At 53.8% G+C, this 26,851-nt stretch overlaps 5 protein-coding genes across 5 annotated transcripts; all 5 read right to left on the reverse strand.

Annotated features, from left to right (window-relative positions):
- Positions 1 to 100: 100 nt before the first annotated feature.
- Positions 101 to 907, reverse strand: J4E87_005073 (uncharacterized protein; the record flags this gene model as incomplete). Its single annotated transcript, XM_049376690.1, has 2 exons — positions 101 to 619; positions 680 to 907. 2 exons carry the CDS (start codon positions 905 to 907, stop codon positions 101 to 103), a joined length of 747 nt encoding a protein of 248 aa, XP_049233546.1.
- Positions 908 to 11,596: 10,689 nt separating this feature from the next.
- Positions 11,597 to 20,081, reverse strand: J4E87_005074 (uncharacterized protein; the record flags this gene model as incomplete). Its single annotated transcript, XM_049376691.1, has 10 exons — positions 11,597 to 12,101; positions 12,148 to 13,073; positions 13,140 to 13,617; positions 15,698 to 16,506; positions 16,557 to 16,768; positions 16,857 to 16,925; positions 17,044 to 17,250; positions 17,339 to 17,653; positions 18,067 to 19,458; positions 19,511 to 20,081. 10 exons carry the CDS (start codon positions 20,079 to 20,081, stop codon positions 11,597 to 11,599), a joined length of 5,484 nt encoding a protein of 1,827 aa, XP_049233547.1.
- Positions 20,082 to 20,359: 278 nt separating this feature from the next.
- Positions 20,360 to 21,598, reverse strand: J4E87_005075 (uncharacterized protein; the record flags this gene model as incomplete). Its single annotated transcript, XM_049376692.1, has 1 exon — positions 20,360 to 21,598. The coding sequence occupies one exon, from the start codon at positions 21,596 to 21,598 to the stop codon at positions 20,360 to 20,362; it is 1,239 nt and encodes a 412-aa protein (XP_049233548.1).
- Positions 21,599 to 22,175: 577 nt separating this feature from the next.
- Positions 22,176 to 23,262, reverse strand: J4E87_005076 (uncharacterized protein; the record flags this gene model as incomplete). The annotated part of the gene is made up of 3 exons (XM_049376693.1): positions 22,176 to 22,333; positions 22,488 to 22,571; positions 22,731 to 23,262. 3 exons carry the CDS (start codon positions 23,260 to 23,262, stop codon positions 22,176 to 22,178), a joined length of 774 nt encoding a protein of 257 aa, XP_049233549.1.
- A 1,133-nt stretch (positions 23,263 to 24,395) lies between these two features.
- J4E87_005077 (uncharacterized protein) lies at positions 24,396 to 26,404 on the reverse strand (the record flags this gene model as incomplete). Its single annotated transcript, XM_049376694.1, has 4 exons — positions 24,396 to 24,860; positions 25,286 to 25,907; positions 25,958 to 26,172; positions 26,219 to 26,404. The coding sequence occupies 4 exons, from the start codon at positions 26,402 to 26,404 to the stop codon at positions 24,396 to 24,398; spliced, it is 1,488 nt and encodes a 495-aa protein (XP_049233550.1).
- Between the last annotated feature and the right edge of the window lie 447 nt (positions 26,405 to 26,851).

Here is a 26,851-nt window from a genome sequence, read left to right on the forward strand (position 1 = left end):
GAGTTGGGCGTCGTCGGGTAGTCGAAAGACAGTGTCTTCTACCGACGGCTGTCAGCAGTGGCTCGTCGAGGCAGCGGCGGCGAGTGCAAGAGTTGGACGTTCATGCGTAGTAGGGCTGGCGAGTGGGGAGCCTTACTGAGTCTGCGTACGAATGTGGTGGTTGAATCTCGTTTCCGCAAATGGCCGCGTAGCCGACGCCGAAAGGGCTCATCTCTTCGTCGCCGTAGTACTCGTTCTTCATGCTGGGCACCAGGCTAGGCAGGCCAGTGGAGTAGGCGGACGAGTGGGGTGGCGGCAGGTAGGTGTAGCTTGGCATCTCCGGTGTGAGGGTGGTCGGTATTGTGTGGTAGGGCGAGGTGGAGTACGGCATTGAGTAGGCGACTGCATCTGGCGCTGGGTAGGCCGACGAATACGACGCTACGGAGAAGGGAGGTGGGCTGGTGGAAAGCTGGCGCGTGTACTGATGCGAGAACATGCCCCGATCCTCGGCAGGCGGGGTGGTGTACGAGGATTCCGAAGACGACGGAGAGGGAAACTCCTGGCGCGGGGATCGCTGTGGTGGCTGCAGCTCGGCAGGCTTCTGCTCAGGTGAAGCTGAGCTCGAGGCAGCACGACGCTCCTGCAACCGGATTAGTATGGCGTTCCGAGCAGTACGAGGGTTGGTTGCACAAGAACTTACAAGGTCTTCGAGCCTCTTCTTGAGCTTCTTGCGGTAGTTGCGCTGGGCAATGCGGTTCTGTATCCGCCTGCGCTCAGCAAGATCGGAGATCTTGGTCCAGTCCTCGTTGGGGTTTGCCGACGCAGAGAAGGCTGAGGAGGTGCCCGAGTATCTGGTGGTAGTGGGCGCCGGCTGGGCATATGGGTAGGCAGCGTGTCGGTGCATGGTGATGTTGGATGTGGGGAGCATTTGCAGGTGAAGGAATGAGGAGGTTGTTATCAGTGGGATGAGAGAGGCTCAGTCTGGCAGTCGGGGATGACAGTATATTTATCTCGCCGTCCATGTTGCGTCCGCAGTCGTTCTTGTGGAGCACAGACTGGCTAGTGTTGGTCCCCAGCTTCAGGCCTCTCGCATGCACCCTGGGCTACGCGATGGCCGCTTGAGCATTTCTCAATTTGGTACGATTTGGAGCAACCCTGGCCGGTGTACTTTGACCGACTGCGGTCTTGTAAATTTAGTATGGACGCTAGCGCAGCATGGCAGCGGGCCAGTGAGGGACGGGCAGACAGGCAGCTGAGGGCACGGAAGCGTCGGGCGCGAGTGTATTGAAACCAAAGCTCCCTAGCGGAGAGCGGTGTCGTCGTCCCATGTCGTCGCGGCGGTTCCCTGTCGCGTCCCCACCAACCCTGCTACCCTGGCTCCTGGCGCAGTGCACATCACAGACAGCCCTATGACCCTGGGGCCTGTCCAAGAAGTCGCGGTCGGGGCGTCACTGAACCTCGCGGCGCCGGGTCTGTCATTATCTCCGTCCCTGCGTGCGGCGTGCGTATGCCCTCCCGCATGTGTCGACGTGTTGCGAGCGTCGCAGAGTCACGCCTCGGCTCTCGTCCGAGCCTGCGAGCTGCGAGGGTGAATGGGGCGTCCAGCCTCCACAGCGCCGCCCGCACATGGGGGCCAAAAGGCGATGAACGCAAACGTCTTGCTGTGGGCTCGCTGCTGTCTGCTGCGTGGGTAAATTGCGCCTTGACCGGCTCACACCAGATCATCACACTCGTCCAGCCCCCGCCGCCATTGGCCAACGCCCGCGGCCTCGTCGTGCATGCGCAACCTCTCGACGGCATGCCACACCGCGACACCTCGACGTCGCCGTTCACTAGCCTTCCGACCCCTCCGACTGCTGTCCTGCTGCTCCCGACCTCAACTCCGTCCCTCCGCCATTCCGCGTGGGAATCAGGAAGCCTGCTGAATGGAGACCATATCCTGCATCCAGCTACCGTCGCTGTATTTAGTCTGCTTTGTCACGCCGTGCCTAAGTAAAGTACGCTGCCGCAACAGCGCCACCACTCAAAGAGCCCCAAAGGCCCCTTCAAACGAGCGTCGCATTCCACCAGCCCTACGCACTGTCCCATGTTCTTCCGCAGCCGCATCAGCACCTTACTGCAGTGTCGGTGAGGTCTGAGCCAAAAGGCGCATAGCGGCAGTCAGCCCAAAGCTTAGCCATGCCATGTTTCCACCAACGACACTGGAGAAGCCAATCATCATGGGAAATGTGCATCTAGAAACATTGCCAGACACGCCCTGAACCCATTTGCTGTTGGCAGATTGCTCTGCTAGTGTCTTGTTGCCGTTGTTACAACGGCACGCCCTACGCCTGGCGGTCGAGCCTTGTCGGCTTCACGCCTTCTGTAGCTGCGCCTTCACTGAGCCGCCTATGTGACACGTCCCAGAATATCTTCGATCAGGTAAGGTACAGTTTCAAAGCGCTTCTTCTTGACTCTCGCCCTGATGTCGTTCCTGAAATTTTGACAAATGTTTGGTACTACCTCCTGCTTCTACTCGACATCTGCTGCCACTCTCTCATCAACCACTGCTATATATGGCCTGGGCGAGCCTACTGCAGAGTTTATCTCGTCCAACTGTGCGTGGCGGCTGTAAAGAAACCACCGGTCGTTTCAAAGCTTGGTGGCGCGCTAGCTGCTCAGATCTAAAGGTACACCGTCCCGTTGGTCCTAGAGCCTGCAGTTGGTAGATAGCGACTATCCTCAGCTTGCCCTGGAATTAGTCCGCACACGCGATATGGTTGGTGTTATCACTGGTACTACCATTGCATGAAGCATCGAGATTGCGGGGGCCGATTAACGGGGATAGGAGGAGCGAACCGTGTGTACGTTGGTGATCTAGGACTGAGACACATACGCGTTGGCACGCTCGCGCTACCCATCAAAGAGGGAAAAGGGCAGATCGCTATGCCACGTGTGTCGAGACCTCGACCTCAGCTATCGACTATCGCAACTCAGCTGCTCTCCAGGGCTATTCGCTTCGATGTCGGGTTTCCATATGAGTGGGGCATCAAGTCTGTCTAGACGTCTGTGGATCTCTTCGCCTCAGACATCGCAGCTCATGTCCCCTCGCTTGAGAGACATTCCCCACTTCGCTGTCTGTATTCAACTACAACGCTCAATTAACAGCGTCCAGATAATGGCAAGGGGTATGCTTGTCGACAATGCCACACGAACTGTAACTGTGTAACGTGGCGTGGGAGACAATTGCATTGTCCACCCTGCTCTCTCATTGGAGATGTCTCAATGAGCTAGATGATACCTTGTCGACTTTGCGGCGCAAGTTGGTGGGATATGCAGACGGTACCTTTTACCCCGACCCCGCGTCAGCAATTCAAACCCAGAACGCAGGCTAACGGGGCCGTTGGCTGCTGCAGTTGTCCACCTACGGCAACACCTGGGCTAGACAAGCCTCTGCGGCAGGAATCAGAGTCCCACTGCCGTGGCACCAGGAGACTCTTCTTTCCTATAGGCCCTTCTTGATGTCCATCAATGTCCCGACAACTCTTATTCTTTGACCCGTTGATTCATGTAGGAAATACACATGGCCAAGAGGAAGGCTATGAGCAGCTGAGGCGTTGTATTGCGGTATCAGGCATAGTGGCTCGTCTGCTTCGGAATGTCTCCTTGCCCAGCATGGCTGTGTTACGCCTGGTTGGCGGAGATCAACGAAGACGAATCAGTGTTTCGCAGTCCAGCGAGCGTCAAAGAAGCTAGCCAGGTGTGCATTACGCGACATCTTCTTTCGAACTCATCTACCGAGTTGGCCTGTCGCTGTAGCGTAGAGTCAAATGTTTCACACCGTTTGGAGCACTGCCATGTTGCGGTGACAGAGAGCTCACCGCAGAGATGCTGCCAACACCCAAATTGCGCGGTGCATCGCCAAGTTCGTGATCGGTCCGTGGTGGCTGAAGAGTATATACCCTATGCGGATGCTGAAGTCGTGTAAAAGCGACACAGAAGGTGAGGTTGTTCCGACGGTGAGTCTGTAAGGCGGGAGGACCCATATGTTTCCCAGAGCGGCTAGCGGCAGCTGGGGGTCCCTGCCACCGGTTCTCGTCGCGTCCTCTGAGTGGCTGGACGAGTAGCAGCACGAATCAACTTCCCCTCCAGGGCACTGGGCGACCGTTCCTTCGGGCGTTCCGTGCAAATCTCACCGCTGTACGCGATACATGCTGGGGAGAGGGACGCCGCGAAAGGTCATGTGATCTCGACCAACCCTTATCACCGGGTTCACTATCAACATGCTTTGAATCCTTGGTACATTACCGTCATCGGCCGGATGTATGCCCAAGAGGGGCATCGAGTTAGTCGTGCTACGGCGACCGCGAGATCGCCTACATGAGCACAATATCCCATACCAAAACACACTAACCAGTCAATCGCAGTACACGCGTATCGTTCTATTCTTCCACCTTCGCATCGTCTAGTAACGCTGTCCGAGAGGCAGCCGCCGTGCTACTGCCGTTCCTTCCATATTTATCGTCAAAAACAAATGCAGCTTTAGAAGCGACTAACGCGCTAATTCATCGCAAGAGGGGCACGGCCTATATTTAGCGGCCGCTGTGCCAAGTCGAGCCAGCTTTCTGATGACAGTAACTCTACCACCCTCCTTCGCAGCCCTACAGCCCTACGATGCACACAAGTCAGCACCCGAAACACCATCATTGGTCCAGCAACAATGCGACACAGGTACCCCTCCTCGTGTCCCCACTGTCATTCATTTGGTCGTGCGCTGTAGCACCCGAGCGAAGACCTGTGATAACTGCCGCTCATATACTACACCGAAACTTAGTGAGGGGTTTTCTGTATACATCCGTGTATGGGACCACCTCGTACAGTATTAAGCTCACCGGTTGCAGGGCGTAACCGATAGCAGGGAACGACCAGTGTGGTGGGAAAGCCTGCCGCCGCTCTTTCCACATGTCGCTGAATTCACTGAACATCATTTCCATATATCCCCACGGACCAGAACACGGATACCGCATTTGTCGCGTATTGCGTAGAATCGAGCGTGTTCGCTTAGAGGGTTCATGTATACCCAAGCGCCCGTTATTATCCAGCGCCCCTTCACCGATGACGATTGGTCGCCTTGCACACGGACGGTGTCGCCAGCGCGGTGCCTCCGCATGGGGCGTCAGACCTCGTGGCAGACTGGCAATAGAAGGTCTCGGCCTTTGCACTTTTGTAAAGCAACGTGTGCAATCACAACCCGCGCTCGCTTCCGTCATCATGCAGCTCAAGGCAGACAGATTTCCCACGCCCAGAGAGTGGAGGGTCGCTATCAGCCGCAGCATGCAGTCTCAGGTTGGTGGTCGAAACGAACAGTCATTCGGAGACTAGTGTCGTCTCGACACACTTCGACTCATTTTTACAACAGTAGCGCTTCCAGCGCCAGAAAGCCGCGAAGCGACGCTTGATGGCGTTCCTGTGCCAAGAAGGAGACTTGCCTTTCCTGACCGTTCAGCCGTTCTCGCGGGAACGGTAAGATCCCTGAAAGAATCCTTCGACGTCCCTGTTCAGGCCCGTATTGCGAGTCGATCTTCGAAGCGCTCGGGCGTAACTGCTGTGCCGCAGGCAAAATCAAACCAAATATCAAGAGCAAGATTAGCACAATGCGCACGACTCATTATATTTCTGGCTCGAACGCACATGTTACATTATCCAGCTCACAATTCTTGGAAGAGCGACTTTTTCACTACATGCGTCTCCTGAGCAGATGCAAGCTCGAACATGTCGACGAATTACACTGCTCGCTGCGAGGTGGCTTGCGTCTGCGGTGGAAACATTTCCATTTCGAGCGAGTATGCCGTGGTGTAAACTTGCCCATAAGCCGTCCTATCATGACCACACGGACATCCGCTTCTCGAACGGCCTGCAAGTACACCATCATCGGACTTTGGCAATGCTGCAACAGACCCAACCCAGAGGCCTCTCTAGGAACCGAGTCAGACGCGCAAACTATCGAACGATGGATTCTCCACTAGACAGGTCCAGAATGCTGATTCATGTATGATGTGCACAAATGCATCAAGATCGTCTTGAATGACTCCTCTTTCGAAGGAGCGACCTAGGCATCATCGTACATCAGAATGCGCGGACTCGGAGTTGCAACGCAAAGCCGACCCGAATGTGCCGTGCCGCTGGACACGCTTCAAACAGGTAAATGGCGCGACAGGATGCAATTGGACGCCACTCAAAGCCTATAAGTAACACAGCGATTTCGTAAGTACCTGACTTCATTACTCAGCCCGTGCTGCATCGGAGGTGGTTGCTGCTTGCTTCTGCAGTACTTCTGGAACGCGCATGGTGGGGACAGTGATAGGGCTGAGGAGGACAGCTGACTGAACGAGGCTGTATTTGGTGCGTGAATACAAAGCAGTCAGCCGTGAAAATGGTGATAGAAAGGTCGCTCAGCGTCGCTGCTGCATACAAATCAGGCATGAAGCACACCCTCTCTCTTCGCGACAAACATCATGGGGTTGTTGCCTGTTTGCAACGCCTTCCATCACACGGCGAACTTCCAATGCACATGCGGTGCGCAAGCACATGTACCGTGTGGGACGCTGTACAGCACTTTCCCACGCATTACACACGCGAAAGCCAAGTTAGGTCACCGCTGCCACGTTAAGTCCGCATCGCGATCGGTCAGTCTTTTGACCTCCGCCTTCGTCCGTTGAAGCATCGCGATATTGATTTGGGTGTCAAAGGGCGCGCAGCCGTACAACCCTGCACCGTCGATCTTCTGCGCAACAACCTGTTATTCACGACATGCAGGGTGACTGCAAAGAATGCGGGTATTCGAAAAGCGTAAACACACACAAGGATAGTTTCCATTCTGTTTCCTTGCATCAACTACTGCTTCTAGCAAGTCAGCGAGTACGCCTACGCCGTCGGACACTAGAACCTCGCCGATCTCTGAATAATCATCATCCCACCACCTACCCCGCGGTCCCCCAGACGGGATCATACAGCCCCGAACCATTGGATCATCCGGTGCTCGTCACCCGCTTGAGCCATAAACAGACTCGCCCTTCCATGAATTGATATTCCATCCTCCATTAGCAGTCCTTCAATCAAGCCAATTTCTCAGCTACCGGTCAGGCTGCTTGCCGATGCAACCCTACCTACGCGTCTGCGGCGTAACCATATCGATATGAGCCAACTGAAATAACTTTGAGAGCGCAGCCAACTAGACTGCGCGTACGCAGCGAGTTTACTTCGCAAGCGTGAGGAGCAGCAGGGCGAGAGATGTGACGCAGGTAGGTCTCAAGCAATCCTACGTGCGACAGCAACTTGCCTGATGCGGAAGCATGTTGCGAAGCCTGCGCCTCGTGGGATTCAGCCTCTAGTGGGGCTGCGCGACTCTACCAGTGACGCATTCCACACATCATGGATAACTCGAATTTGAAATGATACAAGAGTCTCCACATGCACTACAACTGCACACAACTGCACATCTGGGAGTAGTTCAAGAAGCATGCGGATCACTCGGTACGCAAACCGCGCCACGACGCCTCGCGACAGCTTCGACGGAGCGCAATTCGCTGCTCGGCATACCGGATGCGATCTAGTAATCCCACGATAACAAGCGGGCACTCGGTGACCGGTTTTTCGTCACGTGCAGAGCGCGAGATGCCACGGCACGGAGCTCACTCCGGCGCGGCTGTGTGGAAAGCACCATGAGAGGCTGGTGTGAAACGGACAGTGGCACAAGCATCCTTCACGGGTTCAACCGTGTCTCGTCTGTTGCTCTCTTCTGCAAATGCTATTCCGGGACCCATACCAGCAGGCAGCCATTCGGCAAGGCCACCAGCTACGCCTGAGCCTTTTTTGCATACGATAATTACAAGCGCAGAGTTTGTATCGCCCCGTCACGCTCTGCGACACGTATCGTTGCTCGCAAAACATACGTTCAGGTTGGCCGTTGAAACGTCCGCGCCACTTAGTCGCGTACAGGGCAGGCGTCGCACTGTCTCGCATGCCATACTCGGGTTCGTGCACCGCCCACGAGGATCGTTACGAAAGGTATGCCTCCCTCGACCTTTGTCAGCAAGCGCATGGCTCGCTTGACGTGACTGTTCCGCAGAAACTGTCTAATACTAGAGCTTTGACACCTGGGCAGGATGTTTTAGCGCCGGTAACTATCGCAAGCCGCTAAGCACTTTGTCCATCCTTTGGGCGGTCCCCAACGGTCGTTCTGTCGGTAATAACGCCCTTCTAACTCCACCGCCGTTGATCTTGGATTCGAGCGATTAAGTTTGATTTGCGAATCGAATATCGTACAACGCTCCGTAGCGTTGACACAGACCCCGATGCCGAAGAATTCCAAGGACCATCGACAAGACAGCCCCAACTAGTACCTGTCGATTCAGCCTTGCGTTCAATTCGCAACTAGTTGCCCAGCGGATTTCACATGTAAACGAACCAACGAATAACGTTCCATTAGCGGCAAAGAGGCGAGTACGAAGCCGCCTAAACGCTTTCAGGATAATGCAGAGAAGAAGGATTGACCGCAACGCTTGCCTAAAGGGGTAAAGTTTCAAAATTCCCGTGCGAGCCCGAAGCAAAGGGTCTCGGCGATTTGTGACACCTCTCGCACTTCGCTGCTGCCCGGAGGACGGGTTGAGACGGTCTTTTACATCCGAGCACGAGACGATTCCTCCGTCACACTGTATTCGCAGCGGAAGTATAGGGTTCCAGGAGTATGATCCTTCCTGTGAAGGGGCCATGCATGGAGCGCATTTGCAATCAAATCAAATCACGTCATATCTTGCTCACGTTACTGCCCTGGTGGACAGTTGTATCTGATACCCCGGATTTCCCACGTTGTATATGTCAGCACCCAATTCTCCAGGGTCAACTCCACCGGCGGTTGCTCGCGCAAGGGCTTACTGATCTGACAACCGTTCGCGCGCTGTAGGGCTGAAGGAGAATTTACCCTCCACGCGGGGTGTAAGAAGTAGGCGTCTGACATGTATTCCACACCGTCTTCGTCGCATTCATCCTCATGCTGCTACACCGTCATCTCGAAAGCAGAAAGACGACGCGTCGCATCGCGTCATGAGCGCCCTCTCCTCGCCCGTCCGGTGCGGCGGCGGAAGCTTCGGAAACCCGTGCCCACGATGCCATCCTTGTCCAGACCTTCAGATTGACAAAGAGCGCACGCGGCCAAACCCCCTGCCCCAGCTTCCGCGAACCCCCTATAGCACAACAAACCTGACGACGATATGTCGTGAGTCGGCCCAATGTAAAAACCCGTATCCCGCCTTCGTACTAATCCGTACAGTATTGCGAAGCGGAACAAAGAAATCCGTGTTACCAGTATTCCCGTTTTCTGGTAAATGAGGTGTATCCGTCCAGCGATGCGCCCAGCCCGATGAAAGCGAAAATCCATGTGCCGTTGAGCCCTGCAGCGTCCGGCATTTTCCATTCGACAGGTATTCGTGCGCATCACTTCCACGATCATGTTGGTGAGTCGAGTCAGGGACTTGAAGGTGAGGGAGAGCCAGGACAGAACCAGATCCTAGCCACGGTCACCCATGCATCGCGACATTCGCCCCGAATACACAGTTCTCGCACCGATTAAACCACCACCAAGCACCAACTGCCAACGTAGTCCTGCGCACACCGTTCAGAAAGTCCGGCAGATGATTGTTGGTCCTTTTCCCTTTTTTCCACACCGGACGCGTAACAGGTTGAGTACCGAGCGCTGGTGGGCGGCTAGGTCGATCACACGCCCAGTGCATGCCACCTGTTTACTAAGTTTCTGGTCTGCCCCATCTAAGATGGGAATAGAACCGTTGGGCTGAATTTAACGATGATTACGATTCAACCTCAGATTTGGTTTCGATGACAGCGGGCGATTGTAGGGCTGAAAATGAGGGACTCGAGCATGGCGATCGATACAGTATTGCGCGCCCCCCTTCGTGTGGGGGCTGGGCTGCGAAAGGGGGTGGGGAGCAAGCGAACCGACCAACTGGAGAGTTTCTGGGGGAGATTTGTGGTGTTTTTGGCTGGATTCGGAGACTTTTCCTTACTGTTGGTAAATTGGCAGGTGCGTGGCGGTTAGGGAAGTTGGGTGCTAGCTTGACTACACCGTCTGTATGCGGTTGTCGCGTGAAGATCTGTGTGTATTATAGTTTTGTTGGAGGTGAGTTGGGGTAAAGTGTCGCATTGTTGTTTTGGGTCAAAGGGGAATGGTGCGCTTAAACGGCGATTGAAGGTTTGATCGAATCCGGGTTGACGTTTTCGCTTGTCGGCTCGCTTCAGTTGTCCCCTTCGTCTACCCTGGGACGACTGATCACGATCGCGTCTTGCTGAATCATGCTTCACTTATTCTAACGTTGTTCGTGGATGGAGCGCATGGTCTGCTTGTTCCAAAGTATGGTTTGAAGGGTAATTACGATGCGTTGGTCGAGTGCGACTCGTGGGATTCAATACGCCAGAGCTACCCAACGCCCAACGTCGCCTCACAGTTTGACAGCAAACTATCGAAGGTTACAACCTAGATTTCCGCTCCGGTAAATCTACCGACAGTTTAATGCTTCTGTCTCTTCTCTGACAGGAGATCCATCATGTAGGCCAAGGTAATTCCTGGCTGCCCACTTGCTTGTTTCGTGTTGGCTATCAAGCTGGACAGCCAAAGGCTATACATCAATGCTTGTGTATGTTAAGGCATCCCGGGAACCACAACAGGTGGCGCATTTAGGTCTCAGAGACACGTAGAACACAATCAGCACCAGGAGGACCCCTCTACGTAGCCCCATTCCCCAACCAAACTTACTTTCCATCTCAACAGCACAACAAGCCATCTCGACAGTCCAAGCATACCCCAATTTCTTCTTCAATTCTTGGTTGTATATTCCATAATGAAGCGACAAACTGTCGCACCTCAGACCACAGACCAAATCTCCGGACTCGACCCTCTTCTCGGGACTCACGCAACAATGCACGCAAGTTCAACCCCATGCCACCTGATTGGCTCGATCACCTACCCTTTTAACCAACACATTAGCCATCGTTCCTTTCCACGTGTGTCACCCGCAACGTAGAACATGACGAATGTCGTGGGCGGAAAGATCATGGTTTGTGGACCCTTACGCCCCAGCGTCTATGCAGCCACAATGGGGCTAGCTGCGCCTTGGACGTAGCGTACAGCCCTGAAGGTGTTTTTGAGATCAGCGCAATGAGCCCCATGGTACAGCCATGGAGTGAATGTAGAATGCAGGCGATGCATGTCGAAAGGGCGACGATGATTGATGCCCGGTGGGGTCTTTTGTCGTTCAAAAGTGGATCGAGGATATGTAGTGAGTGATCAACACACTGACGTGGATGATGGCCAACTGGGATGGCGGTGGCTGTACTCGAGAACATGGATTTCCTTGGTGGCCTGAATTAGTCACCAGTACCCCTCACACAAGGAAGAGGTTGAGTAGGTCTGCAGCCTACACCGAGATGAAAACCTGCAAAGTAGATAACTGAACGTCAATGTAGGCCCTAGGAAGCGTTGAAGCCATGGTGTAGCACTCAATCAGGAGCAGAAAGGGCTCTTAGAACATACGATGCATTTAGTGTGAGGTCAGTCATAACAGAGAGACTATGACAATCGTACCCTCTTCTCTACTACAGCCTCCCAATCCTTCTTCGTGAATGGGAGATACCGATCACTACCCTCTGGTAGCCAGTACAGCTTATCATCTCCAGTGATCTTATCCGGATCAACACCTTCCTTCTTCAATCTACCCTTTTGAATCTTCAAAGTGCCCGTATACTCTAATGCAGGCGTTACTCTTAGAAAAAGCGGCACTGCATAACTCGGTAAGACTGCTTTCGCGTGCTTTGCCAGAGCTGCGAAGTCGAATGTTGACTCTGTGACTCCATCTGCCATAACGATAGATGCAGTCCCCGCTCGGCCGTCGTAGCCAGGCACAAGGACGCCGTATGCGTTCGTTTCAGCGATCTGTGGGAACTTTCCGAGCATGTCGGCTACTTCGTTTGTCGATACGTTCTCTGACTTCCAACGGAATGTATCACCTAGACGGTCGACGAAGAAGACGCGGCCGTCGGCATCTTGTCGCATCATGTCTCCAGACTTGAACCATCTACTATCATAAGCTTGCAGTCAACGAGCTTGAAAGGGTGACTTACATATCGCCCTTCTCGAACACATCCCTAATTCTCCTACTCTCTGTGGCGCCTTCGTTCTTGTAGTAGCCTGGCGAAGTAGCCACCGTCTCCGGTGTTAATCTATGCAGCACTTGGCCCGGCTCGTTCACTCCACATCTAATTGCAAAGCCGTTTGCATCTCTCATGATCTCTTCCGTATCAACATCCATCTTCACCCTCACTTCCTGGTCGCCGAACCGCCAATTCCAGATCAGCCCTCGGAGACCAATGCTATTCGCCGTGAAGGGACCAGCGTTGCGATTGAATGTCGCCCCTAATCCATCGGTAGCCGCATATAATTCGTTGATGATGGGTATGTTGAAACGCTCACGAAAGGGTTCCCACACGTCAGGGCGCATGCCGTTGCCCCATGCCATCTTTACTTTGTGTTTCCGCTCGAATGCATTCGTCGGGCCGTTGAGTAGATACCTGCAGAGCTCGCCGACATACTGAATGATATCCGCATCTGAAGCTGCGACTTCAGGCCAGAAGGTCTTGTGCGAAAACCTCCGGCTCAATACGACTGTACCGCCAGCATGAACCATCGGTGTAACGCAAAGGCCATGCGCAGCCCCGTGATAAAGTGGCATACATGTGTACATTCTGGATGCCGGTTTCAGTTCGAGGTATTTGGCGGCGCTGTAGCCAGTCAAGAGCTCGCGACCAGTGCTCAAAGTCACACCTTTGGGCAGCCCGGTCGTTCCGGAAGTATACAGTAGCGAGCGGAGGGACTCTATAGTAATGTGTTCGCGACGCGAGTCTGGTATAATAGTCGGGTTCGGTAGCGACGCGAAGAACGAGGGATCGTAGTACTGGATCTTGATGCCGGTCTCCTTGAGATCCGTACGGCATGGCTCGACATTGCTCTTGACATCGGCGTCTGCGATGAGGAATCTGCAGTTGCATAGCTATTACAGAAGTCAGCCAGTGTCTATCCGCCCAGTTCCAGGAATACTTGCCCTTGCGCAATGCACCAATCCTGTCCCAGTGAGGTTCCAGTTGACGAAGCTCGGAACAGCTCCAATCCCATCGAGAGCAAACCAGAGCATCAGATACTCCGGGCTGTTCCCGCCATCCACAGCAACCACCTCATCAGCTTGTATGCCCAGGTCCTCTATCAACCAATTCCCCACCCTGGTGAATGCATCAAAGAACTCCTTGTATGACCAGGTTTTGCCTTCGAAGATGAGGAATGTATGGTTTGGCTGGTTGCGGACCTGGTCTTCGAAAGCGTGGTACGTGAGAGCACGTTTGCGAGTTGCACGGTCGGTGATGAAGTCGAGGACATCTTGTGTCGGCGAGAGAGCACCGCGTTTAAGCCTAAGGTCATGGGCAATATGATATTTCGCGTTGAGGTAGGCTGCTAGGGCTGCTGTGCCTGCTGCTCCGGCGATTATGGGTACTTGAAGATAGTCAACATCCGAGAATACCACGAGAGGATAGAGGTAGATGCTTACATGCCATAGTAACGACCACTTTCCACTTATCGTCCGGTTCCAGAGGTGTTCATAAAAGATACAACTACCGATCCGTCTCTTTAACCCCAATCAACCGGGTGTACCAAAGACAATGCGCGAGAACAGGTAATGTGATTCATCGCAAAAGCTTCCTTTCGCAGGGAGTCGGGGAAAGCTAGGTGCACCGAGGTTGTTGTTGTCGCAGAGACGCGACTCAGGGACCGTCGACTTCCCCGCATTCTACCGGGTAGCTTATTTCCGGGCATCCGCTACAGGGAACCCCAGGGCTTTGCTACCATATCATCTGCAGTCTCTTTCTAAGTCGAACAGTCAGACATGTCTTACGATCATTCAATCCAATACTCTGCAGTTTTATGATCTTGAGGATCTCTCCAGACCCGTTGTTGATAACATGCTCTGCGGTTACCGCACAGGAATGTTGTCTAGAGTGTATGAACGCGCCCATCGTCCACGAACAAGAAGGTTAGGGCAATGGGCATTTCTGGAGCTTGTGTCGCATCATGCGGTTGCTGCATACATAGTGGTATATTTGATCAAGTAGGTAGTATAGAAGATGATGTATACTTCTACTCAATTGTTTTTGTAGCATGGAACGTATTGTTACCTCTCCTAATGAGGGGGTCTCACGTCGTTTGATCCTCTTAATCACTATCATACTGCATCTTGCATCGCGCGGCAATATACCGCCGGTTTCTAACTCCCATACAAACAACATCTCATCCTGCCCCCTTCATTCCATCTTGTTCATCTCTCCAAGATATCTACCTAGGTACTTCCTCTCCTTCTAAGGTTGAAAGCCATTCCCCTACCATAGCGTCTAGCTTCTTTACGTCCTCCCCATCCTCATCAGCCACAATCTCATCATCTTCAATCTCAAATCCATGACACTGAAGCCATAGGGGAAGGTCCTCCGCCCCCTGCGTGCGATATATCGTTATCTTTTGGCCGTCCCAAGACTTGGACCGAAGGGTGATGGAATGTCTCCAGTACCCATATCCTCTCAACACTTTCAAGAGACATACATATACCGTCTCGCAAACGTGTTGTTCTCTAACCCACTCTTGCGTACCAGCCCAGGAACCGCTGTTTGGATCATACAGTGCCGCTTCTGCTTCATCAATAGCTTCAGATGTGTTCTTCTTATTGCGATCAAAAGTCCAGTGCTGTATCGCTGAGCGGAAATCGTCGTTTGTCCAGTCTTTCACTTTGGGAAATCATATTGGATTCCAGTTCTGAGCGAAATGTTTCGCGCTCTCATGTTCGTCTTCGAGGCTTTTGTCTTGTTGTTTGGGTGATGAAGGAAGGGTACATACGCATCCAGACCGATGGCGTATGTAGCTCTGCTGATAGTACGGAGCTGGCTCAGATCTGGTAGGCTGACCTGTTGTAGCTGGGGCAGTGGCTGCTCTTTTGTGGTGTGCATAAAGCTGCTCATGGTATGACTTGGCCGTGAATCGAGCTCGAAGGGCCGTCATCTCATCGGATTGTTGTTTGTTCTCTGAAGGCATCGTTTGGTATAACTTCTTTGCACTGTGTTGACGGGTAACTTGTAGATCTTTTGCTTTGGGGTTGAAGTGTTAAATGTTGATGTGTGACTTCCAATATTTGAGGACGCGCTTTATATATGCGCAGCTTTGCTTCTGTGGTGCTCAAATGGTTCGCTTACTTTTCTGGTCGTCTGGACTCTGGATATGTGCGGTAGCGAACCATGGTCGAAGTCCTGAGGCTATGCGAGCACTCAAATCAGACCCGCTCCAACTCGGTCAGAGCCATGAGTGTTATTTCAGCATTCATTCAACTGGTGGCTCGACTTCTACACTAATGATAAACGTAATTCAGACACGCCTCACATTTGTCATCCAAGTCCGCCGCCTCACCGCAGAACAATCGACCGTGGCTCACAATAATCCTCTGCCTCAGGGTACCACTCTTTCGATTGCTGTCACGACGTTAGCGATCTCGTCACCCTCCCTTTTTCCACCGTCTTTGTACTTACTTCCTTCGTCACCTCGGATTTTACCCTCTTAATCACCACCAGTCCAACCCTCACATACTCGCCCCGCTCTTTATCCGTACTAAGGATTGCCACACCCAAAGCCGGCGCAACGATCAGAACCTCACAAGCCTCATACGCCTCAACATCAAAAAGAACGCGTGCATCTTGGTAGCTTTGATCGCGCATCTGCACCCTACACGACCGATACGGACTCTTCCCTGTCGCTACATCTTCGCTAATAGCAATGGCATCCGTCACTGGCCCACTGATCTTTGCCCACCCATCTTTCAACTCACCAAGCGGATTCAGTCCTTTAGGCACGACTCTGCATTCTTCAAGAAAGGCACAGAAGCCTCGCAGCGAGGTATTCATACCTATAGTAAGATCACCTAATCCGTAATCCACAGGCCCTTCCCCAGACATGAACGACCAAGACGGTGCCGTCCACACCTCCGGTCTTTTGAAGGGCGCGACATCATGTCTAGGTACCCACAGGAGCCACTTGGCGAAATTCCGCTTCCACAGTCCCGCGGCGCAGACATCGCCAGTCATACGCTGTAAGACCGTCATGACGCCTGAGATGGCCGGGAATTTGTCTTTGGGGTATGTTATCCCGCGGGCGGTGTAGTCGCGGACGAGTTGGAACCATGCGTCTTGGCCAATGGCGGCACCGATGGGAAGGTTGATGCTGTAGACTACGGCGTCGAGGGTGTAGAGGTGCGTCCAGCCTCGCCTTTGCTCTTCGTGCGAGATGCCGTCGGGACAGCGCCAGAACATGTTGGCGCTGCCAAAATGGAGGGAGCGGGATGGTAGGAGTTGTTCTTGGAGGACCCAGGCTCGTGTTTCGAGGGGGTCGCTTGGTAGTGCCTGGGTTTTGTTAGTGAGGAGACGAGGGTGTCCCGGGGGATGGAGCTTACGTAGTTGCGGGTCTGTTGAGCGACGAGATATACTTCTAGATCACCTTCGCTATCGTGGATTTCAATACGTTCAGTCATTGGCATCTTCCGTGGTCCTAGGAAGCCTGCTCCGCAATGTGAAGCGTTGGATGCAGCAATGTTGATGTATGATCCTGAGTAGATGTCGGCCATGACAGCCGATTCTTTTTCCCAGTCTGCTGTGTCATCTTGTACTGAGAGCGAGAGTAAAAGCATTAGCATATGTACTGTATACAGAGGAGTCGGTTCATACCAATTGCCAAGCAGTCGATCCATACGTACCGTAGGCCGAGAGACCGAACCACCATAGCAGCATCTTGAAGCGTCTTAGGAAGATCTTGAAAGCCGATGCTGCTCTTTCGCATTGAAAGCGTCTCTGTGGTAGTCATGAACGGCAACCCATTTCCCCAACAATAGCTCAGCGTTGCGTACTTCCCTTTCTGACCAGCGGTCGTTTCGACTAGCTTACATTTGGATTGAGAAAACAGTTCTGGCCACTGCTTCATGTTTTCGGCTAGAGCGTCGGAACTGGGCATGTCATCGAGATCCAGCACTCTTGTAGGCAACAACGAATCTTGCTGGATCGCAGAACATCTCTCATGCCGGGCGTTGCATTTATCAAACCAAGCCCTAAATTGCTTCACTGGCGTTGGGTCAAGCGAGTCTTCTAATTTTACTGGCTTGAATAAGTTCGGAGATGGGGTATCTTGTCTTGGATTAGCGTTCTCGCAATGGGTCAGCAACAAGATCCTATCCAAACATACCAAATCTATTTCGAAACTCCACAGCAGTAGCTTCAGGCATGTCCTTGTCTAGATAAAGATCAAGTTTAGAGCCGTAAGTCTCAGATTCGGATAGATGAAGCCATGCTGGGATGACTTCCATATCCTGTTCCTGTGCGACTCGTTCGTAAACCGGCCGTGTTTCCAGATCCCGTATGAGCATGCTGCATATTACACATTGCAAAGCGCTTCTGCTCAATAGTGGTAAGGTGGTTTGGCGTCTGTCGCATATCCATGTTTCGCTGTCGTGGCCCCAGGGTATGCCATTGTCGTCGATCCAAGAGCTCTTTTTCCAGCCTGGAGGATGGTCGCCGCGGGCGAGCGCGCGGAAGGGTATGGAGCTACAAGTAATGCAGAGTGACATAATCAGTGTATATAAAATAACTAGGGGGAAATGGTAATGGTGAAATGTGATGTGAGATGTCAGATGTGATGGGTGGGACGTACCTGCCTGTTTACAGTCAGCCTGCAGGTGCTCTAGCCTCACGTGTCTTAGTACATGGGACTGCTCCCCACAAGCAACTTTGTCTTTCTAGAAACACTCTTCATGGAGTACTGTGGCTTCATGCTAAGGCATTGATTTCTCTCATATTTTATCTATCCTGTCATCATCATCCGAATCAATCACCCTCTCATTCCATCCCCCATCTAATACCCAACCCCACCCCCCTCAGTCGGCAAATCAAACCACTGGGAATTCCCACCCGTACAAGTTTCCCTCAAATACGCCCACGCCTTGGGCCTCTGCCTCCCCTCTAACCCAGGATCCAGCTTAAGCGCCATCTTATACGCCGCCGTCTGCCCGCTACTATCCACCGGATCAACGTAATCAGGGATATCGCCAAAGTCCTTCTTCTGCAGCCGCTGTTCCCACGTAATGCCGACAGTGCCGCCATCGACAAAGGCAAAAGGAATGTTGTCGACGTAGTGCAGTTGGATGCCGAGGCCGTACATGACGGTTGGGAACCATTTGTAGGCGGTGTAGGCGATGAAGTTGGGTACGGAGGAGACGGGGACGACGAGCTTGGAGTGGAAGGGTGGGCTGCTGGTGGTGATATCGGTGGCTTTGCCTTTGCCTTTACCTTCGTACTGGTTCTTGGTCTGGTTGTCGAGGCGCGAGGTGAGTTTCATGAGTGTGATGAGGGTGTTGAGTTCGGGGCAGCCGCCGTAGAGGTACTGGGGATGCTTCTTCAGCGATGAGATATGCTGGCCAACGGGACCGGTCAGCTGCTTCTCGTAAACATCTGCTTCTTTGATGTACTGGTTCAAACGCCGCAGAATGCTGGGCGACATGGACTCCTTGCGGTTATCGATCTGGAACCGGACGTGGCGAACCAGGTGGAAACGGCCCAGGTACGCAAGGCGGTCGAAATAAGTCGACGTATCATAACCGATGGAGAAGGTGTTCGCGGAATAGAACATGGGAAGTGACTCCTCGCGGACCTGCTTGCTGACGCGGGTGATGCCGAGGAGATCGCTAGTCGCGAAGTGATGCTCTGCATTATCGTCGTGGAATTGGACGATCTGATCGTCGGTATAGTCGCACAGATGAGGCCTGATGGGTCGGTCTGTATCGAGCGCGAGCGCATAGATGCGCTGACGTAGCTCCACAGAAAGCTCCATGAACTTGTGGAACTTGGGCTTCAACATCTTGCACCTACCGGTGGTATGACGTTCGGAGTGACACTGGTGACAGAGTGTGCAGTTCATGTTGCGGATACCCTCTTCTGCCATGCAAGTGAGGCAGTGAGTGGGCGTGCGATATCTAGGCAGACGGGGTCGCACCGGAACGTTGGAGGTGATAGTAGGTGGTTTTATCGCGCGTCTTGCCTTGGGCTTCGATGGTCCTGGAGTGGGATCATTGACTGGTGGAGCTGGCGGAAGGATTGGGTTGAAGGAAGGTACACGGAGAGAAGCCGCAAGATTCTCGTCGTCTTCGTCTCCCAGTGCTCGAATATCGCCTTCAGAACGCGGTGCGCGTAGACGACGACGTGTATAGGCGGTGGATGCCTGGAAGTCACTCGAGCCAGTAACTGATCCCGTCGAAAGAGGAGCGTGGTTCAGATTTGCTGGTTGACGAAGATTGTGCATGTACGAATCGGCTGCACAAGTTAGCTATGAGTCCTCACCAGAAAAATAATGGGATCCTCTTACCTTGGTTCCTCCAGTAAGTCTCCGCTTGCTGACCCATCGATTGCCCTGACTCACCAGACGTCGGCCCACCAGTACCAAATCCCGAGCCTGCTTGGATCGCTTTCTGAAAGTCTTCATCATATTTGTAATCGAAGTATTCCTGGCCACAGCGGTCGCACAGCGTCCACTCATCTCCTTCCTCACGAGGGTCAGGCTTCAGGCAGCAAGACATGGGCGGCAGAACGAGATTTCCATTGACCGCCAGGTCAGTAGGAGGAAGGAGTGGAGCCAGAGATGGTTGCGCGGGTTGGTGAAAAAAGTCCTGCGCGTACACCGCACCACACCCAACGCAGACCCAGTCACCGTCGTCCATGGTCCAGTGCTTAGAATCGGGACAGCATTTCGGGGAGTCGCCTATGATGGGATGTGGGCGGCCTGCTTTCTGATTGACCTCGAAGCCCTTTTGAGTTGGGCGAATGTCGGCGCCAGACTCCTTCATGGCCAAAGCTAGGTGTAAGGCCTCGGGGCTGCAATCGCTCGGCCAGAAGTCACTCCAAAAGTTGTCGTTCGCTTCGTAGTCGTCGTCGTTCATTGTCGGCGGCTGGCTGCTGGGTGATTGTGCAAAGGTTGAGAAGTGAGAGAGCAGGTTATTTAAGTGATATTCCAAAAAGTGAACGCGGCGAGTGAGCGAATATATGGGAGCGAGCAAGAGAAGCCTAAAGAGTTTCCACTCCGCAGACGAGGAAGTGAAAGCGCGCATGTGACCACACTGTGAGAAGTCAGGAGTCCGTGAATCAGATGAATCGGGGAAACGCACATGCATACGACAAATCAATCATCGTTCATTGGTATACCTTCGAATGACGGCCTCTACCACTTCTTACCTCCCTCATCACTGAAATCACGTCCCTGGCGTTCCTGTTCTAACCTAGCGTCAAACTCTTGCTGCGCGCGCTGCCTCTCCCTGGCCCTCTCCTCATCACCCGCAACAAACGTATACGAATCTCCAAGCGTGGACCCTTCCCTTTGCTCCCTGCGCTCTGGCTCCGCTCTGCGCGATTGTTGCTGCTGTGGCCTTTGAAGTGGCGCTGCTGCTCCTCCTCCGGTGCGCCTTAGACGATCCCATGACGATTCACCAGGTCTTGCTTGAGATTGGGATTGGGGTTGTTGTGGGTTGTTGACTTCGTCTTGGAAGAGGCCGCCAGTGGGGGAAGCGTCGTCATCGAATGGAAGAGATGAGGGCGGTGCTTGCTGGCGTTGTGGAGCTGGTTGTGATGTGTCGTTTGAGAACGTCTCCCATGTGTCTGATCCGGCGGTTCTGGTACCCCACGATTCGTTTCCAGCCGTCGGGCTCATGTCGTCGCCTCCATCAGCGTTCCCTTGAGGCTGCTTACCCCAGCTAGCCTGTGGTGACGGGCCACCTCCTGCCTTGTTCCTGACCTGCTCCTGGAATTGTCGTCGCCTGTCCTCGATCTCACGTCCTTGTTGTGCGGTCCTCTGTCCCTCAGCATGCGATGAAGCCTTCAACTCCTGCCCAAACTGCTCCAGCTTCGGATCATTCGAGGTATTCACCGCAGCCAAAGGTTGCGCTAGTAGTTGACCGATGATGTTGCCCATCTGTCCTGCCACCAAAACGTACAAACTGAATCGCCATGTGTGTCGTGCAAACATGGCCATGTTGCCCTTGATCGGACCAAACTTGTTCCGGTCAATGTCCTCCACCTTTGGCTGGTAGAAGGGATACTTCATCTTATCCATAGTCCTCCACCATTGGTACGTTCCTGCAGCTGCACCCGTGGCGGCGAAATAGCTTTTTGTTTGCTCAAGCTGGTATATGTGGTATGCGAGCGCCTGCGCTTCTTCGGGGTTCAATTGACGGCCGACCTTGCGCTCGGCGAATTTGAGGGTAGTTTCGGTCTTGAAGCGGACAGCGCGGTCGGAGAAGCCCATGAAGGTGCCTATGATCGGTAATGGCTGGGGCAGGACGCTCGCGTCGAAGCGAGCGCCTGAGGAGGGCGGCGACGCGGAAGCATACGGGTCGTCCGAGGAGGGGTACGGGTTATCTGTGAAGCCTTCCGGGGCTGTATTGTCGACGTCCTGGAGCACCATGTTGGTATGTGTGGAATTGAGTCGTGATGGTGTGTGGTGTGATGAAGAGACATCGGAGCTTAGCTCAAGTGTTGATGACGGCATCGAACGCAACCTCGGGATCAGGGTCCACCTGGCAGCTGCGAACACCTTGACACGATACCATCGCCCAACTAGCGTCTCGCATTGCGACCATCATCGCTTGTCACTTTCGTCTACTCCAATTACTTCACATGAGAAAGGATTGTCACAAGATTCAATACGGTCTATTCCCATGTTCCCCTGACCCAGCGATACTCCCTCGGCAGAAAATGTACGTACTTATACAAAAGATAAAGAAAATGACCTCCAAACTACTGCGAACCCCATATGCTCGCAAGGAAGCAGAAACTAGACTGTGTTGAGTGAGGAAAGTACCCAACTTCGCTTCACAAAACGCCGCGACCCAAAGCCGCCAGCAACGGCCAATTATGATAACCAGAAACACCCTCGAAGGGTACGATGAGAAAAGCGACGGGCCAAAGACTTGGTCCACCGTTGCGCGCGATATGTTGTATATACTTTTGCGGACCCAGAGTGTCGTCGACTGATCACATGCCTATAAAATGATGCAGCGACAGCCAGCTGTAGGTTCCTCGTCGTTGTCTCTTCGGCTGCCAGTTTTGCCTGTCTTGGCGTTTTCCTCGTCGTCCACCATTTCCTGTGGCTTGACTGTCATGTGCACCACGTTAGGCGAGTCTGTCTGGAACCGGCAGTCTGTCCGATGTCAGTAGCTGGCCTTGGAGTCTGGAGTGTCTATCGATGCGGGCTGCGCGTCGTGGCTGCATTAACCAATGATCGGCATGTGCCGAGCGATTGGACGGGCCGTGCCAAGAACGTTGACATGATGAGATGAGATTGAGATGCTTACCCTTCAGTGGGGATTTGTCGTCGAGCATGCGACCAAAGTGTATCAGTCGTATTGAGCCTGGCGATGTGGGCCGGGTCTCCCATTCTGTAATGACGAGTTAGCGTTTGCACGACGAAGGCTGCAAAGGGATGCTCTTTGGGCACCATGCAGATCAAGACCGAAGACGTCAACATAGCCACCCCACTGTCGAGCCAAGCTTCTCCCAGCTCTTGCGCCACGTAGAGAAGAGATGCGCATGCGTACCTTCTCGCCAGTCCCGCCATATCAGCTCCTTGAGCGTGTATACGCTGATGTTGTAGGGGTCCATGTTTTCGACATTGACGTTGCGCTTCTTGAGGTACTTCTCCTCAATCTTGTAGGGGTGTCTCGAGCCGCTGGTGAGGAGCAGCATTATGACCAGCACGGGGCCATTGGTGTTGTCTGGGTTCGCGGCTGGTGTATCGGTCGACGGCCCAATCGCCTCGGTCTCTGCGCGATTTAACGCAGCAGGCGGTGCGGGTTTCGCAGACGGGGCAGCAGCGACGGGCGCGTCCTCAGAGGCGCTGATTTCGGCCACGTGTGGTGTGGAAGCTGCTATCGCGGCTGGAACGGGGGTCTCTGCGACGTGTGTGCTCGTGCTGGCGGGAGCTGGGACGGCGCCCGACGCCTGGAGAGTCCGCATCTCGACGGGGCTGGACGACAGGCCTTCGCTGCTGCTCTGCGGTCGCGACCCTGCGGCGGGCTGTTGTGGAGTGGTTTGCGGTGCCGTGGGGGCTTGGTCCGCTGTAGACGCCATGGTGGTCGGCCGACTGCACTCGCGACGGGCGGCGGCGATGCGAAAGGGGAGCGATTGGACGGACCAAGCGAGTGGACGAAGATGGCACGACGGGGGGATTCTTCCGGGCAGACGTCGTCGTTGCAGAGGGCGCGGCAGCGAAAAATAGTTTGGTGTTGAGATGTATCGGGCCTGTGGGCGTGAGAGAGAAGGTCGGGCGACCGTGCGCGATTGGGAAGTCGCCGTCGCCGCCTTGTTATGCCCTTCTCCGCAATCCGCAAACGCGGCAAGAGCGACCCGCCGTCTCCACCCAGAGCCACTACTGAGCCGAGAACACCGCCTCAATACCTGGGCTTATGCCACCCGCCCAATGTTTGCTGGTACCGATAGACGTGTACCAGCAAACTCACAGCCAGCCGACTTGTGCTTCTCCTGTCACTGCCTACACTGCTAGGCCCGCGACGCGCCAGGTTCTGCCTCCCCAAGCGTCTGCCCCTGCATTGCATGCCCATGGCCATTATTGGTCAGCTGAGCTGTTCATGCATCTGCTTTACGCCACATGCACAGCAGTCCGAGTGGACCCGGGGCTCGTTCCGAGACACCCTGGGAATGACAGTAGACTGTCTTGTTCACCATGTTATAAGCACAGAATATGCGTGTTGACGTTTTCATCATCCCTAGTTAGTTGCCAGAACGCTATGTCTGTCGAACATCAGATCATTATGACGAGGGATCAACAAGTCACGCAAAACCAGAATGCAACCTTGAGGCATGCACAGCTGCTGGAACAGTTCCCTTCAGCAAGGACGAGTCAGCTATTGAGGGTGATCAGCCATGAAAGACCAAGTTCTTCGTACCAAGGGTCAATAACCATCATGCCATTTGCCGACCTTATACCCAAACTAGTGATCCGAGTCCATATTGATTCGCCAATTATGCCGGTTACATTCGGTTCCAGTGTCGACCAAGAGAAAAGACATGCAGGTTAGTCAAGCCATGCTGGTGAACGTATCATTATTTCATTCGTGTCCTGGTTCTATGCCAACGCCGATTGTTCATATCGTAAACGGTCCGTAGGGCTTGGGCGGATGAAGCGTCGCTACCAATGCATTCAGTATGCCATCCATGTGTTCTGCCCAAGCACCATAAACGCTCTACCAGTTCATCTTCATCTTGTGCTCAATCTCCGTGTGGAAGTCTGGCACCTCACGCAGCTCGTTTCCAGTGAAGACATCCTCCCAGCCAATCTCCGTGTCCCGTCCCTGCAGGATGTCCCGGTGGACGTTGCTACTTCCACCTAGAGTTGCTGGCCTCCACTCGCCCGCCTCAGCGATCTTGAGCTCCATACCCCTACGCACTGGCTCTGCGATGCCAAACTGTCGCCTCAGCATCTCCATCTTCAGGCGGTCTTGGGTGTCTCGCCATTGGGTGAGACGGGCCTCGAGAGGGTGGGCGGACTGGAGAGCGACGGGTGCTGTCGACGATGAGGCGGCGCTGGATGCTGTGGTGGTTTGGCCGAGGCGAGAGCGCAGGGTATCGTGCACACCGGGGGCTGAAGGGGCTGAAGTCTCCAGAGCGGTCTGCGTGGAGTGCGCCTTGTGGGGGACGATGCGGAGAGACTGGATAAGTGTTAGACCAGGGCACTGTGTACATGAGCGCTGGGATGCCAATAGCATACCATCTTGTTTAAATGTGGCGCTGAGACTTGCGGCGTGGTATTGGTTTGATTGTTGCAAGAGTTCGACCTCGAACACACGGTTTAGTTGGCTGAGGTGTTGGTGATGTTCGAAGGCGGGATGTCGAACTGTTGCTATCGATGGAGCTCCAGGCTACGGAGGTGACGCGCCCGACTAGCGCGGTCTTGGCACAGCCATATCGATGCTCCAAATCCCAACCTCACCACTTCACAAACGTTCAAGACAGGTTGTCTAACATGAATCATGGCTACGTAAACACCTTCAGCTGCGGACAGCTAGATCCCGACTATGCTGCTCAACGGCAGATCCCAAACCACACAGGCGACGACCATGGCCCCTACACTGACCATAGCTGCCATGAGAATGTTGACAGCATTGTTGTCCAGCAGATCGCTCCCGACTTCAATCTTCCGACTCTCATGCTGTGCATCCACCACTGCATTGCCGCTTCCCCCAGCTCTCATCATTGTCTCCGATGCCTTGATCGACGCCGCAGTGTCCGCTCCGCTCGTCTTTGCAATGCCTTCCTTGCCTTCCGCACGACTGCTGACTTTACTGCGCACTTGACCTGTCTTGGAAAGATGAAGAGGATGGCTGCTTTTCACGAGAACTCTCCTGCCTCCTTCGCCCTCTACGACCTTTCCAGAGTGGACGTCGACAACGCTCGCTTGAGCCAGAGCACCCAGAAGCGAGTCGAGTAGTGTTCCGCTAAAGCCAGCAGCTGTCAGAGCAAGTGTATAGGTCATCTTCTCGGACACATTCCAGTCTTTACAGAAGGGCAGGAACAGCGTAGATGTAGCTGAGAGTATGAACGCCCCCAGTAGGCCTGCACCAAGTCCAGTCGCAGTCACTCCTCCATTTGTGCCTGGCGGGACGACACGCCATGGAGCTGTTATGAGACGTGGCTTTGATTTCGAAAGGATACCGAGTTCGGAGGAGAAGGTGTCGGCGGCGACTGCGGCGTAGTTGCTAGAGTATGTTAGCAATCACATGCTATGACATGAAGTACACTCGCTTACGCTACAATGCCTATGACCAGGGCATCACTCCCTTTGTGCCAACATAGACCCTGGTCGTTGTATCTCCCTTCTTTCCTTAGCTGCCAGAGGTGCAGCAAGAGTAACACCGAGGCTACGCCGGAGTTCGCGATGACCTGAACATGATTGCGCTCGCCTTCACCACCAGATGCGCCCGTCGCGGACTGTGTCAGTTTCGCTTTGATGTCGTGTTTGACCTGTCTCGTGTTAGTACTCGTCTATCGCATTCTTCATCAAACGTACCTTCGTCACAGTACTACCGGCCAGGAAGAAGACGGCAAGAAGCACGAAGAATACACTCCATGGGTGCAACACATGCACGACTGCTGTCGCGAAGGCCACCAGAATACCGACTGGAGTCAGTGATTTGCGAGAGTATGCTCGGTAGACTAGCGCAGCAACGGCGGGGACCGCTATAGTGGGTTGCATGCTTGGAGGTGTTGGTAGAGCGGCACGGAGGTGTGGCTCGAGATGGACGCTTCCGAACGTGATTGTGGTTGCGTCATGGCCAAGCGTGGATGATGGCGGCCTGGCCCGTGGAATCCGTTGCGAACATTAGCCTTACAACTTCGCGACTACTTGCACATATCAAAACTCCATCCATTTCGACTCTCATCTCAAATCTTCGTTAAAAGGACAGAAGTTTTCTTAGAGGGCGCCAACACCTCAGCTACCAGCCCGCCTCCAGCTTCTAGAAACCATGCGTCGCTACCACTAAGGTTATGCTGAGGACACCCACCACTCGTGTCGCCCTTGACTATCTCTGCCGTCCTCTCAGAGACTTGATTGGTCTGAACATGCATCCAGAAACCCTCGATACTGCAGCTACTCCCACGGGGTCCCGAAACTCCAACGTAGAGCTGTGAGGGAGACTCA

This window comes from Alternaria ethzedia, assembly GCF_023757985.1.
Source record: "Alternaria ethzedia strain BMP 0044 chromosome Unknown scaffold_10, whole genome shotgun sequence".
NCBI classification, from domain to species: Eukaryota; Fungi; Ascomycota; class Dothideomycetes; order Pleosporales; family Pleosporaceae; genus Alternaria; species Alternaria ethzedia.